The sequence below is a fragment of the Drosophila ficusphila genome, unplaced genomic scaffold (genome assembly GCF_018152265.1).
Source record: "Drosophila ficusphila isolate 14025-0441.05 unplaced genomic scaffold, ASM1815226v1 contig_286, whole genome shotgun sequence".
Classification (NCBI taxonomy): domain Eukaryota; kingdom Metazoa; phylum Arthropoda; class Insecta; order Diptera; family Drosophilidae; genus Drosophila; species Drosophila ficusphila.
This window is the reverse complement of record NW_025064189.1, coordinates 5,303,777-5,318,377: the sequence shown is the minus strand read 5'-3', so window position 1 is coordinate 5,318,377 and position 14,601 is coordinate 5,303,777. Positions and strand designations below refer to the sequence as shown.

Below are 14,601 nucleotides of genomic sequence, written 5' to 3'. Positions count from 1 at the left end.
GTTAAGGAAAAATTCAAAACTATTCTGTAAATGCTGAGGGGTAACAAAATTTGTAAACTGATGTAATAATCAATTTTTTGGCACAAATATATAAGCATAACAAATAAAAAAACTCACGCTTTTTTATTTAAGGAAGTTTTTTAAATGCCTGAGAGAAAAATAAATTCTAATTTCTATATATTTCTATATATCATATTTTCATATTGAAATTTTAACTTCTACAAGTACTATATCTTTATAAAAATAGTTATATTTGCTTTTTCTGTTCGAACCAGGTGTTCGACAGAGGCTCAAACCTGAATAGTTCAGTTTCGTTTGTAAATAAAAATTGTCGATCCAGTGAGGAGCTGAGGAGATGGCGGCTGCCAACATGGAGAAGGGGGAGCTAATGAGCCAGGTGAAGCAGCAGATCGCGCTGGCCAACGCCCAGGAGATGCTCTCGAAGATGACGGAGAAGTGCTTCAAGAAGTGCATCCAGAAGCCGGGCAAAGCCCTGGACACCACCGAACAGCGATGCATTTCGCAGTGCATGGACCGCTTCATGGACGCCTGGAATCTCGTTTCGCGCACCTATGGAAATCGCTTGCAGAGGGAGCAGTACAGGAATCTGGACACGGTGGAGATAAACAACTGATCTCCTTGCCATTAAAGTATGATTTATTTTATTTTTGATCCGATCTCAACTGCATTTTGAGTCGTTTTTAATCATTTGCCAGTGGCAACTTATGCTTATCGCTGCTAAAGAGTGATAACCTCCTGATTATATATACATATAGTAAAGTGCAAGTGCAATGGAAGACCCTCTTGGGGATTGGTGGGGGTTGTCTTTTGGGTATAAACCGATAGCCGTCAGCTTGATATGTGCACTTTTCCTGATCGTTATCGTGTTTGGAATGGTCTCGTTAGCTAACGGATGAGCAAGTGCCCCGGCTCACTGGCCCAAAATGCAGTTTGCAAGGAGAGCACCGAATGTGTAGTTTCGAGACCACTCTAATCCATTGCATGATCTCTCGGTGTATGCAAATTCGACTAGATTTTCTTGCCAATTACGAAGTTTTTCTTGGTTGGCAAACTATATGGGTTAAGGGTTTGATTAGTATTATAATACATTTTCACGAAATATCTTTAATATGTGTCTTGAATAAAATCTTATTTATAATATGAAAAAAATTGCAAAAAAAAAAAGAAAAGTTTTCATTGATGAATTCGTTTTAACAATATTAATTTAAATGCAGAAGAAATTTACTTAGTTGTAATAATAATTAATATAATATATTATTAAAACCACAATGCAATCATTAATTGATTTTACAAAATATTTACCATAAATTCAATGTCTAAAGGTTTCTGCTTTTAAACAAAAGTTTAGTAGCTCACCAAACTTTTGCGACCCAAGCTGATTATTCTAAAAAATAGATCACCGGTTTTAAGAATTAAACATGACCCCCTGATAGCTAAACCAATTTAAGGCCACTTAAATCAAAATTAACATGACTGTATGCATTTTTGTTGGTGGGCCAAGTTAAGTTAGAGGAGTTATCAAAAGTATGTGGTATCAGTACCGGCTAAAGCACCTTGAACATGGCAAATTACGGAAATTCTAGCAGGTGCAGGTGACCCCGTGCACTGGCCAAAAAAAATGCTGCAAGTAATTCCAAAATTAATAAAAAAAAAAAAAAAAAAAAACGAAAAAATCAAAAATAATAAAAATGCAAAAGATAAAATGCGAATTCGTGGCCGAACTTATTGGCTCGAATACCAGAGGTAACAAAATCCGACATGGGATCTTTCCTCAACTAGGTACATTCGAAGCCACACAAGTTACGATAAGAGTGCGGGCCAAAACGGTGCTATGTGCTGGAGATCGGAGCTTCCCATCCAAAGCTTTCTATCGCTCTAAAAATAGATATAACGCCCACCTGTCCCGCCCCTCCCAAAACCATCAACAACAACAACAACAAGTGGCCCGGGGTTTTGAGTAATCATTGCAAGAATACGGGTGCGATAAGTGCTGAGACGGTTCCTTATCATCAACAACTAATCGGAAATGTTCCATGGAAAAGGGAGGGTGGACTGGAGGGTTGGCGTATGGTTGGGTCCGCCCCAAGGGGCAAAGGGGGGGTGGTGGGCACTTGTGGGTGGGATACGTATACAACGGTCGGCATTGGCGTCCGCCCAAGGTGAGCTGAGATAAAGACTCGCTGACAGCTCCATTACGGTTCCAGATTAGACAGATTATAAATGCGGTCGGAAGACCTTTCCAGAGACAATATAATCGCTAATCAAGATCGTGCAAATAGTTGTTATTTTCATATTTATATTTTGTTTTATCAGGGGCTTTACCAAAATCTCATCCAAACGTATTTTCACAGTCAAATCTCGCTTACATAAATCTCTTTAAGTTTTTTTCAAGTAATATTTAATAAACTCTGTAATACTATTAGCTTTTTGGGTTAATAGAAATTTAAGCTATTTAATGCATTTTATAATGTTAATTTATTTTATGCTTACATATACTTAATGGATTTGCAATGGACAAATCATTTTAAAAATGTATTGCAAGCCCCAAATCTGTTATACAATTCGATCTGTAATTTCATCGGAAGTTTTCCACTCCTTATCTAAGAACCGAAAAAAAATTAAAATTAAGAAATCTGTGAACGAAAATACATTGAATAATATTTTGTAAAACCTAGTACATTTTTTTCGTTCATCGTTTTGCATAATATGGATATTTTTACTTCCTTTTTTTGCAATTATGAAACATGTGTTACAATCTACAAGCATTCTGTTTTGGTCGTTAGTTAATTTGCTTAAAATACTTGTACTTTACAAATTGTTGTACACATTCCACTTAAGATAACTTACTTGTTTTTCAACGAAAATGTAAAGTATAAAAGGAGTGAACATGGGCCTGCCCCATAGCATTTTCTTCAATGTGCTTTTAAAATGCTATGTGGTAAGTGTTGAGAAAGTCAATTCCCGAAATGGATATTTCATCGCTTTTATTTTTCAGAAAAAGTCCTTTGGGCTTTGCTTTGGTTCCTTCCTCAGGCCCTCGCAAAGGATTTCTGCGTGGGGCAATCGTTTGGATCCAGAGTCGTCGATCCCGAAGACCCTCGATCTTACTATCTCTGTTTCGGATTTCTCGGCCAAATAAAGAATACTTGCGAAAATGGATATAGCTTTGATGGTGAAACGCTGGCATGTGTATTCGAAAGCCAATCATCCTTAAAATCACTGAGACAGCAAAGAAAAGATGAAGGTAAAACGGAAGTGAACATCAGGCAACATGTGAATGTGGACAGACCACTTATCTTCAACATCTTTGGAAACTTCAATTTCTTTGCAAGTCTATGGGGTAATTCCGAGGTTACCACTCCTTCGCCCCCGAAAACCAACTCCATAGTTCACATGCAATTATTTAACAGTGTCGGGGATGTTCAACAAAGTGAAAACGTGCAAAATATCAACTCTTTAACAGCTTCCAGTTCTGCAAATGATTCTTTAGATAGTGCAGCTGAGAATAACTTAACTAGCTCAGAAGCTCCGAACTCATCCTCTTCTGAATCCTCAGCAGATAGTTCTTCAGAGAGTCCTTCCACAAGTGAATCACCACCGGAAATTTCCACTGAAGCAGGAGAAAGTTCCACACCGGAAAGAATTTCCAGCTCAGAGGAACCCTCAACCACAGAAGCTGGACAAGAAAGTAGCTCACATGTCCCCTTGTCCACAGAATCCTCACTGGAGGATATCTTCCTTAACTCGGAAAGTTCTTTGACCACAGAATCATCACCTGACATCGATTCAAGTACCGAAAGTGCCTCCACAGAATCAGAACCAGAAAGTTCAACTCAGAAAAGTATCTCGAGCTCTGAAAATCCAGAAGCAGAGAGTTCTACCCAAGAAAGTAATTCAAGTTCGGAAAGTCCTTCTTCCACAGAAGCTTCTGAAGAGGATATAATTCTAAGCTCGGAAAGTCCTTCAACAGAATCTGAACCGGAAAGTTCCACACTGGAAAGTATCTCAAGCTCAGAACTATCAACTGAATCAGAAGCAGAGAGTTCTACCCAAGAAAGTAGTTCAAGTTCAGAAGATCCTTCGTCCACAGAAGCTTCCGAAGAGGATATAATTCTAAGCTCGGAAAGTCCCTCAACGGAATCTGAACTTGAAAATTCCACACAGGAAAGTATCTCTACCTCAACCTCTGAAGATTTATCGTCCACAGAATCTTCAGCAGAGGAAAATGAGTCTTCTTCAACAGAATCAGAAGCAGAGAGTTCTACCCAAGAAAGTATTTCAAGCTCGGAAAGCCCTTTGTCCACGGATGCCCCTCTAGAAGATATAGTCATAGGATCGGAAAGTCCTTCGTCTACAGAACCAACAACAGAAATTGCTTCCAGTTCGGAAGGCTCCTCAACAGAATCTCAGCTCGAAAGTTCCACCCAAGAGAGTGGTTCAAGCACTGAAAACTCTTCCACAGAATCATCCGCAGGAGAAGTGGAGTCTTCGTCGACAGAATCTAAAGCAGAAATTTCAACTCAAGCGAGTAGCTCAAGCTCTGAAGACCCGTCTACAGAATTATCAACAGAATCAGAACCAGAGAGTTCTACTCAAGAAAGTAATTCAAGCACTGAAACCTCTTCATCCACAGAATCATCCACTGGAGAAGAGGAGTCTTCGTCAACAGAATCTGCACAAGAAAGTTCCACCCAAGAAAGTAGCTCGAGCCCTGAAGAACCCTCGTCCACAGAACAATCAGTAGAAAGTTCAACCGAAGAGAATATTTCAAGCTCTGAAGATCCCTCGTCTACAGAACCATCCGTAGAAAGCTCAACAGAAGAGAATCAAGAATCAAGCTCTGAAGATCCCTCGTCCACAGAACCATCAGTAGACAGCTCAACGGAAGAGAATATTTCAAGCTCTGAAGATCCCTCGTCTACAGAACCATCCGTAGAAAGCTCAACAGAAGAGAATCAAGAATCTAGCTCTGAAAATCCATCGTCCACAGAACCTTCAACAGAATCCACAGAAAGTGGTGTCTCCGAAGAACCATCCTCAAGCTCGCCACCTTTGGAAAGTTCAACGGAAGAGAGTATATCCAGCACTGAAAGTTCTCCTCCAGAAAGTTCTACAGAGAATGTTTCTTCCAGTTCCGAAAGTCCCTCATCCTCGAATCCTTCCACAGAGCCATCGCCACCCAGCTCAACTGAGGATATCATATCAAGCTCTGAAAATCCAACGACTTTAGAACCATCAACAGAAACCACAGAGGAAAATGTATCCAGTTCCGAGAATCCTTCAAGCACTCAATCTTCTCCGTGCACCACAGCAAAAGATGATGACTCCGGAAATAGTGGATCTGAAAGTGGAATCTCCACAGAACCTTCTCCAGCAGAAACTACAACTGAGGAGAATATCTCTAGCCCAGAAATTCCTTGCACCACAGATTCAAATCCTGTAGTTACCACAGACACACCTGAAAATCCTGCGACCACTGAACCCTCAGAAAACACCACAGAAAAGGACGGTGGCTCCGGAAATGGTGGTTCGGAAAGTGGAGTCTCCACAGAGCCACCTCCATTAAGTTCGACAGAGGAAAGTGTTTCCAGTTCGACAGAGGAAAGTGACTCCAGTTCGACAGAGGAAAGTGTTTCCAGTTCCGAGAGTCCTTTGACCACAGAGCCTGCAGTAGAAACCACAACTGAAAGGAACAGTTCGGAGAATCCATCCACAGTTACTACTACTACACCATGTACTGCAGTTTCAACTCCAAAAACTTCCACCGAGATACCCGAAAGTCCATCGACCACCGAATCCTCACCAGAAACCACAGAGAAGGACGGCGGCTCTGGAAATAGTGGATCCGAAAGTGGTATTTCAACAGAGTCTCCTCAGGAAACTTCGACAGAAAATAATGATTCCAGCTCCGATAATCCCATAACCACCGAACCTTCTAGCACTGAGGTGGATAATCCCAGTACCGATAATCCAACCACAAGTACTATTCCATGTACCGCTGCTTCAACATCACAAAGCTCCACGAAGATAGCAACCACCACAGAACCCCCACCTTCCACCGGAGAAAACTTTGGAGAACCCGGAAATAATGGTCCTGGAGGAGGAACTTCCACAAGGACATCAACGCAAACTTCGACAGAAAAGAATGTTTCCAGTTCTAAGAATCCCATAAACACAGAACCTACTACAACTTCAAGAAATGATGTCAGTTCCGAAACACCACTTACTAGAACCCCACCAAAACCAGAAACTTCAACATTGAAACCTCCAACTGGAACTTCGACAGAATATAATATTTCCAGTTCTAAAAATCCCATAAACACAGATCCTACTACAACTCCTAGAAATGATGTCAGTTCCGAAACGCCACTTACTAGAACCCCACCAAAACCAGAAACTTCAACATTGAAACCTCCAACTGGAACTTCGACAGAATATAATATTTCCAGTTCTAAAAATCCCATAAACACAGATCCTACTACAACTCCTAGAAATGATGTCAGTTCCGAAACGCCACTTACTAGAACCCCACCAAAACCAGAAACTTCAACATTGAAACCTCCAACTGGAACTTCGACAGAATATAATATTTCCAGTTCTAAAAATCCCATAAACACAGATCCTACTACAACTCCTAGAAATGATGTCAGTTCCGAAACGCCACTTACTAGAACCCCACCAAAACCAGAAACTTCAACTCAGGGAAACCTAGTTAGCACATCAACTTTGGAACCTCCAACTGGAACGACCACGCGTCTTCCTGAAGTATTGAACGATTGCAGTAACTTGGTAAATGGAGTCTTTCTCAGGGATCCACAGTCTTGCAACAAATACTATGTGTGTCTCAATGGTAAACCGATTCCAGGCCATTGTCCCAGAAATCTGAACTTTGACATCAAGCGGAAGGTATGTAACTTCCCCAGTTTGGTGGACTGTTCCGCCGAAGAAGTTCTGGAAAATGTTACCAAAAAACCCTCGAACACAGAGTCGGATATTGATTGCAATTCCTTGAAAAATGGCGCTTATGTTAGAGATCCGAAATCGTGTAGCAAGTTCTATGTTTGTGCCAATGGACGTCCAATTTCTCGTCAGTGTCCGCGGGGACTTTACTTTGACACCAAGTCAAACTTCTGCAATTACCCGAGTCTGGTTCAATGTTCTATAGAAGAGAATCAAGCGGGTGTAAATAAAACATTGCTAAAAGATGAATCCTCAGATATTCCTGAAGCTTTACTGGCCGAAGGACTCCCCGATTGCAGCAAAGTTAAAGAGGATACACGATTTGGTGATGTTGATCAGCACAATAAATATTACGTCTGTCTGGAGGGAAAGGCTGTTCTGCACTACTGCAGTCCAGGAAAATGGTTCGACCTTCGAAGTCAGAAGTGCATCGATAAGCGACTAGCTAAAGTGAATTAACAAACAGAAACCTTTTAATATTAAGTACATGTCTTGATCTGTATTCTAGTTATAGGATTGTGGTGGTAGGGTTTATAGAATATATATATTTTGGGATTACGGGTAACACTATAGGAATTATTTTATATTAGAGTGGTTACTGACTCAGAAGTTACATGCAGACTCTAATGCTTCCTATCCAGTTGATACACTACTTATCCTGCTTAGAAGATATAAAACAAATAAAGTACTTACAAATATAACATAAAACAATTCCACAACGAGAAGGTTTTAAATGAAATGGGAAATGGGTTGTTCTCAATTATATTAAAAGGTACACTAAAACTTAAAAATATTGCATTATGTCTAAGTAAAATATAAAGTGCTAAAAAAAGCCTAGTTTATCTTTGTTCTTTTATAGCGCTGTCAAGTTTGAAACGGCGTCTTAAAATTGCAAAAAGAAGTCCGATTAGCGATTAAAAGCAAAGCGGCCTCTCCATTATTATTTAAGCCAGCTATCTCGGCGCTTTTTGGCGTGGCAAAGGCAAAGGCCAGACAGCCGCTAATTTCTTTGTGCGGCGGAAGTGACGCCGGCCACAAAGTTATTCCATTTAAATTTAATTACGAGATAAACGCATGTTCCTGATGTTTCTGACGTAGGCGCTTAGGCTCGACTGCGCTCGAAAGTGGGGAGCGTGCTGGCTCCGGTTACCTTAAAGCCGTCGACGACTCCGTCTACGCTCCGTTTCGGTCTCCGGCTATAATTAAATTGTCCAAGGATCGGGAGGAGGTGGAGGAGGAGGGTCCTTTTGTGGGCGGCCGTGGCAGACTGACAGGCACTTTGCGTCACTGTCGTGCGGCGACAAATTACAGGACACGGCGGCTCCTTTTGCGCGCCAACTCATCGATGGAAGAATCCGGGGGTGGTGCTGCCTCGAAATCGATTTGATTCCAAGGCGAGTCCAGACTTCAGACATCAGACATCAGACGCACCAGTCTCATGTTACACTTGCCATCTGATAAGAGCCCACGACACCACCCACCCGTTTTTCAGCGCCTTCTTAGCAATCATGTGGAAAGTAAATCTATGCAGGCCTATCGTAATAGAGGGTTTTAAAGTAAGCCCTGCTAGAGTGCCAGTAGGAGATTACTTTAGATTAAAAAGTAAAATTTTATTTAATAATATCATAGATATTAAAAGATGAAAGTTTACATTCAAAAATGTACATTGATGTACATAGTTTTGCCTCTGGATATACGGTGCCAAGTAAAAGTCCAGTTGGTTACAAATAATTAAATATTTAATGATACGATAAGCCTTTTAACCTTTTAAGATTAAGGTGCAGATTCAAAATCATTCAAAGAAAACCAAGTTATCCCCAACAGGGCGCCAAATTTGACTACAGTAAACTCTACCTAAATCGAATAGAACAAGTTAAAAAGATAGTGAGAGAAAAATAGGGGGAGTTTTGAATTGTGTGCTGAGAGAGCGAAATAGAATGCCAAAGGGGTGGTTGAATTTAGGTGGCAGGTTTTTTTTTTCTACCCCCAAAGGCGCCGGCTTCAGTTCGCCTTCAACTTCGCTCCTCTCCGGTTGTCACAATGATTCGTTTGAGATAAATGTGCAATTTCGGTGCTTTAAATATAAACAAATGCAAAGGAAGATATAAACCTTGTGTTAAACAGCAAATGGAAAGTGATAACTAAACCTGCAACTAACTATTTTCACTGCAAATATAAGCCTCAAACTGTCCACCCATTTTCGGAGTCTCAGTGGAGCTGTCTATCTATCTCGCTCGCACACGGCTTTGCAATCGATAAGCGTAACAGCAGTGCTGTCCACTCGTTCATCGCTGTTAGCTTTTCCCGTTAACTTACAGCAGCGAGTGTTTGGAGGTAAAAAGTTTAAGGCGAGACGCCAAAATAATCGCCATTAAAATCAAACGAGTCACAGTCGCAGTTGAAACGTTGAGTGAGAAGCTTTTCGTCGCGCTGTGCCAAGCCAAAATTTATTAAAATATACTATGAAATATAAAACTTAATATTCAATATACACGGGCAAAGCTTATTTCGTAGAAATAAACGCTTGAGCTTTTGCGTACAAACAAGTTCGAAGTCCAGTTGTGAATTTTTAAGTGATAACTCTTGATTGTGTGAGTAAATCTGTATAGTATGAAAAAAACACGCGATTAATCAGGAGGCTGTATGGAATTACCAATAAACAACAAAAGCCAAGTGCATAATAAATTCAGTTAGTGTGTCGTAAAAAATACAAAAAAAAGGACGAGTATTGCGAATGGGCACCGCTTTTAAGGACCACAAAAGCGGGAACGGTAACGGTAGCGTTAAGGGGAATAGGAATTGGAATTGGAATAGGAATAGGAACAGGATCGGGGGTTGCTGCTCCCGTATTCCCTGTGTGTTGAGGTCATTTGCACTCATTTGTCGCAAGGACCAAAAAAGGGGGTGGATTTTTGGCTCGCCGGTTCGTCTCATTCATCAGAGAGCCGCAAAACGGAGCCGTCAAGTTGAGTTTTACACATTTTACGCCCTCGACTACGAGTACTACAAGCGAGTAGTATCCGTTTTCTCCGCTCTCTTTGCGAGAGCGCGCTGTGTGAGCGTGCAAGGACTTCTGTTAAGCCTGTTGTCTCGCTCGCACTCGCAGTGCAGTGGTGTGGTCGATGGCGAAGGTCCTTCACGCATATCCCTGGCATATATGTGCATGTGTGTGTGTGTGTGTGCAGGAGTACATACTATAACAGCAGACGAATGTGTGAAAGTAGTGTCAAGCGTCACACACACATCAAAACATACACAAACACACACACACACTCATGTGCCAGGGTCAGGTCAGGAAGTGTGGTAATGGAGGATTATTCTGTTGCTTTCCCCAACTTTCCCCCACTCCATTTCTCGGGCTGCTCCGTTTTGGATTTTCTAATTTATATTTTTTGTTCGACCAGGTTTTAGCCAAGGCTCACCGACAGGTGATTTATTTGTGTCCGCACTCCATAAAGCCCAGTAGTTCTCGCTGCAAGCCGTAATCCTGGCCACCACTCGAGGGACGCATATAAAAACAGTCAGGATTCCCTAACTAGTACTAACAACACAATGGGAAACATGAATCAGGGAAACATGACCTAATAAGATTTGTTTTTGAAGAACCCTGTAAGCTAAAACATATTTTAACTATATAAATACACAATAACATTTTTATAAATATCTAACAAGTTAAAAACAATTAAATTTTGACATGTGAAGTTCCACTGTTTCTGTACCCTTTTCACTTTTTATAACACGAAAAGCTATTCAGGTAATTTAATTTATAAAACTTGACACTAATTAGTTTCCAAACAATTAACTCCTTAAAATCATTCATGTTATTTGTGTGTTTTTAGTTGTCAGATCTTTTTTCGAATTAAAATGTACTCTAAATTGGTTAGTTCGACCCTAATAAATTTGAGCATAAAGCTGGATAATTCTGTTACTGCTCCTGCGGTGGACACTCAACTCCGAGTCGCTGGAGCAGCCAGGCGTATTAATCATTAGCCTGACCTCGACCCTTTCGAAGCAACCCCTGAAAAGCCCCATTTCCCCCCATCGAAGAGCAGAAAAACAAGTTGATGGGGCTGTCAGCTTATGTGCTGCGCTGGGCACAAATGAGAAAACTGCCAATGGCTGAACATAAAAATAAATAAATAAATTTGATTGCGATTGCGGTTTCTTGTCTGGACTTGGACACGGACTTGGATTTCGCCCCCCGGGCTCGCCCTCGCCATTAATCTGTCAGTGGGATTTGGCCGAAAGGCAAATCGAGGGCTTTGATTTTTTCGTACTTCGCCATCCGATTGCTCTTGTCATCATTGTGGCCGCTTTTTGCGTCTTGGGATTGTCTCAGCTGTCAGTCGTTAGGGCTTCTTGTCAACACCCTTTCCACTAAGCCATCTTCCCCAGAAAGTCCGCCACTTTCACGGTTTGTCATCGCAATCGCCATGGAGGCACAATCTCATGATTTGGCACTTTTGCAGCTTAAGGAAATGGGCATCATGAGTGGCGAAACGAAGGGTTTTCTCAGCACTCCACAAATGGGAGTGGTTATTTGTGAAATTTAAGATATTTTAAAAAAGAAGAATATTTTTCAAACTTTTATTTATGTTTAATAAAATGTTGTAAGTCTTTAAAATATTTCTTTAAAAATAAAGGAAACGTATTTTTGCTCTTTGAAATTCCTTTTAATTGTCATCCTTTTTGGTATATTTAATTTAAATGCTGGGTGCTATTGTAAAATGATCTTGTGTGCACATAATGGAAAAAAAAAACATAAAAGTACTAAATTCAGCAGAAAATGACTTCAAAAATACACGCGAACATGGCTCGCACAAAAGACCTAAACGAAAGCGATGGCCAAAACAATGTGGCCCTCCCGAAAACCCTTTCTTGCCACAGAAATTACTCATTCGCCGTGGAGCACGAATGTACTTACACATTGTGACGTGTTTCTCTGTTTCTGCTGTTGTTCTTGTTTTTATTGTTGTTACTGCTGTTAGTGTTGTTGTTTTTGTAGTTGTGGCAGTCGCTGTTGGCAGCTCGGTTCCGTTTTCAGCAGACAAATAGACATGCCCCGTGCAGACGTGAGTCAGACATGGACGGAGACCGGCGGACACCGATACGGACGCGGACCCAGACGGACAAACGGACAGACGGACAGGGACGGACAGGGACGGACAGGGAAGGACAGGGAAGGACACTGGCGGACAGACAGGGAAAAGCGGTTGGCAAACATGCATGCACCCAGAAAAATAATATATATGTATCATTCGTTGTTACCTTAAAAATTGTTCTCACCAAGGATGAAAAAAAACCAATTTTATTTTTAGCTGTCGCCTACAGTATCCTTATTTAACTTTCTTCATTTTGTAAATAATTTTTTTAATAAAATAGAGCCCTTCAATTCTACACTTTTTTAATTAACTAATTACAGATATTTTTTGTTCTATGGTAGAATTTAATATTTTAGGACTTTTCGCTAAACAAATAATATTACTTTAAACAAATTAACATTTCTTTTGCTCATCAGGATTAAAAAGTATAATTTCCTAAAAATAACATTTTGTATTTACTTTTTTTTTTTTTTAAATAAAACATATTTATGGTTAAACAAAAGGATTAAAAAGTTTCTGGATCTTTTCGTATGTGTATGTGGGTGGAGAAAATATGCGAAATCCGTTAGCAATTGTTGGCGGGTGTTGGCGAAGTGTTGCCAACATAAAACACTCCGCCGCCATAACGTAATTTCTTTTGTTTATAGCGTCCTGCAGTTAATACATTTGCATTGTGTGCGGTGTTGCCGAGGTGTCGGCGAATGCTCCCCACACGACTCCAGTCGCAGGACAACAAAGGGCATCCCTTCGTGACTCCCCCTTTTTGGCCATTGTTGCCACTGCTCTTACTGCTCTTACCGCCCTTACTGCCAATGTTTTTCCTGCTACCGTTTTCGACGTATTTACTGAAAGCCAAAGTGAGCGTTTTTTGCGTGCTTTTAACGCCCTGTCAAAAATTGTTCAGGTGCCGAGCGAACTGGATTTTTATGTCATGCATTGCGTATAAATATTCATAATGTACTAGTGTGCCAAAGTCTTGACTTTATTTCCTGAAAAACCACTATAAAGTCACTGATCAAAAAGTAAAAAATGGTTCTCTGTTTTTGTATTCTATTATAGCCAAACCTATAATCAAACTTAGGTAAATGTTTTTGGGTTAAATTGTTTTCATTCCAGAGTGAAGAATATTTCCCCCAATAATTTTTAGGATGGCTAATGTTCTATATAGAAGTTCCCCTTTTACTTTATTTGCTTTAATGGATCTGATAGGGAATTACAGCCTTTCATTCCCATTATCACTCCGCTTAAAGCCTTTTGTTTCCCTCTGTCACTGAAATCCCATGGAATATGGTAAATATAAGGGTGCACTCGGCCATCAAAGTCAAACAAAAGGAAATATGGCCGGAACAAAAAGAAGAAAAAAAACCAACGAATGAGGGCTCCAAAGCGATTTGACGATGAAACCCCACAGGGCCATTAATTGTATGTCGCCTAATTTTTCTTCACAGTTACGTTGTGTTGGCCATTTTCGGCCATAGTTTCAGCTGTTGTTACTGTTATTGCTCCTAAGTTGGCCAACTCTGTTGGCCATGTTTCCTAGGGAGCTGGCAAAGCGGCTTTTGTTGCGTTGCAGCCTTCTTTGTGTTGAAATACTAGTGCTGGTAATTTATGCGGCTTCCCCGCCCTGCCACTCCCATTTTTCCTCAAAATTTTCCACACATTTTCTCTATTAAACATGAAACAGTAACCGAATACCATTCGGTTACCAGCCAAGACAAAATTATTCGCTTTGATTTGTGTTTTTCGAGTTTTGCAAATTAGAGGGCAATCAAAGCGTAAACTTTTATTTCACTTCGCTGAAAAGGCAGACACAAATACACACACACACACGCCGAAAATGGTCGTCGCTAACAGGGAAAACTGTATCCTCTAATGTCCTTTCGAAAGCGATTTTCTCAACTGCCCAGAAAATTGGTTGCCATGGTGGCCGGGACAATAACAAAAAGCGAGCAGCCATGGAAAAACATGTTCGCCTGCTCCTTCGTATCGTACATATACACCTTCCTTTACTTACGAGTGTGTGTGTGTGAGTGTGTGTGTGGACCTGTGTGCAAGTGTGAATATTAGGTCACAGACGTGTGTGTGTGTGCTTTTCCTGATTTCCTCGGGTGGGCATTTTATTAATTGTTGTTTTCCTAGCACAACATTTGGTTGCTTGTCTCTGATTGTGTGGTGTTTAGTGGAAAGTTTTGCTAACATTTCGTTCAGGGCTTTAATCACTTAAAATTCGGAGGAGGAGTTTTTGTAAGCTGTAAGCTGATATTCAGAAAATATTTATTACTACATTTTTGTTTTTAATCTATTCTTTACTATTTAAAAAACTCTGAGAAATTATTTTTAAAAGAATCAATCAAAAGAGCAGTATTTTTAAAGACTATTCATCAATTATTTAAATTACTTAAATAATATATTCCCAATGTTTGCAATAATTTTTATTTTATTTCTAAGGTAAAAATAAAAACTTTGTTGGGACTAAAACCATTTATATTTATATTAGCCACTCTAGTAAATATCTTCA

At 40.3% G+C, this 14,601-nt stretch overlaps 3 protein-coding genes across 4 annotated transcripts in view; all 3 read left to right on the top strand.

The window, feature by feature from the left end:
* The first annotated feature begins 249 nt into the window (after positions 1 to 249).
* On the top strand, positions 250 to 677 carry LOC108100174 (mitochondrial import inner membrane translocase subunit Tim13). The gene has a single exon (XM_017203941.2). It carries the CDS (start codon positions 356 to 358, stop codon positions 632 to 634), a length of 279 nt encoding a protein of 92 aa, XP_017059430.1. The 5' UTR covers positions 250 to 355; the 3' UTR covers positions 635 to 677.
* Positions 678 to 2,949: 2,272 nt separating this feature from the next.
* Positions 2,950 to 7,700, top strand: LOC108100141 (flocculation protein FLO11). The gene is made up of 3 exons (XM_017203894.2): positions 2,950 to 2,959; positions 3,017 to 7,201; positions 7,238 to 7,700. Exons 1-3 carry the CDS (start codon positions 2,950 to 2,952, stop codon positions 7,438 to 7,440), a joined length of 4,398 nt encoding a protein of 1,465 aa, XP_017059383.2. The 3' UTR covers positions 7,441 to 7,700.
* A 1,285-nt stretch (positions 7,701 to 8,985) lies between these two features.
* The window catches only part of LOC108100474, a 44,688-nt gene continuing 39,072 nt past the window's right edge, over positions 8,986 to 14,601 (top strand). The window contains exon 1 of one of the 2 annotated variants that reach the window (XM_017204404.1): positions 8,986 to 9,315. The gene's annotated coding sequence lies outside the window, so the exon portion shown is untranslated. Of the gene's footprint in view, positions 9,316 to 9,335; positions 9,573 to 14,601 lie in introns of those variants that run through there. The other variant, XM_017204405.2, reaches the window with a different exon arrangement.

Excerpts from the sequence above, each read along its gene's own strand:
- LOC108100174 (XM_017203941.2), top strand. The coding sequence starts at position 356 with ATGGCGGCTGCCAACATGGAGAAGGGGGAGCTAATGAGCCAGGTGAAG.
- LOC108100141 (XM_017203894.2), top strand. Across the intron at positions 7,202-7,237 it reads TATAGAAGAGAATCAAGCGG|ATATTCCTGAAGCTTTACTG; the intron begins GTGTAAATAAAA and ends ATGAATCCTCAG.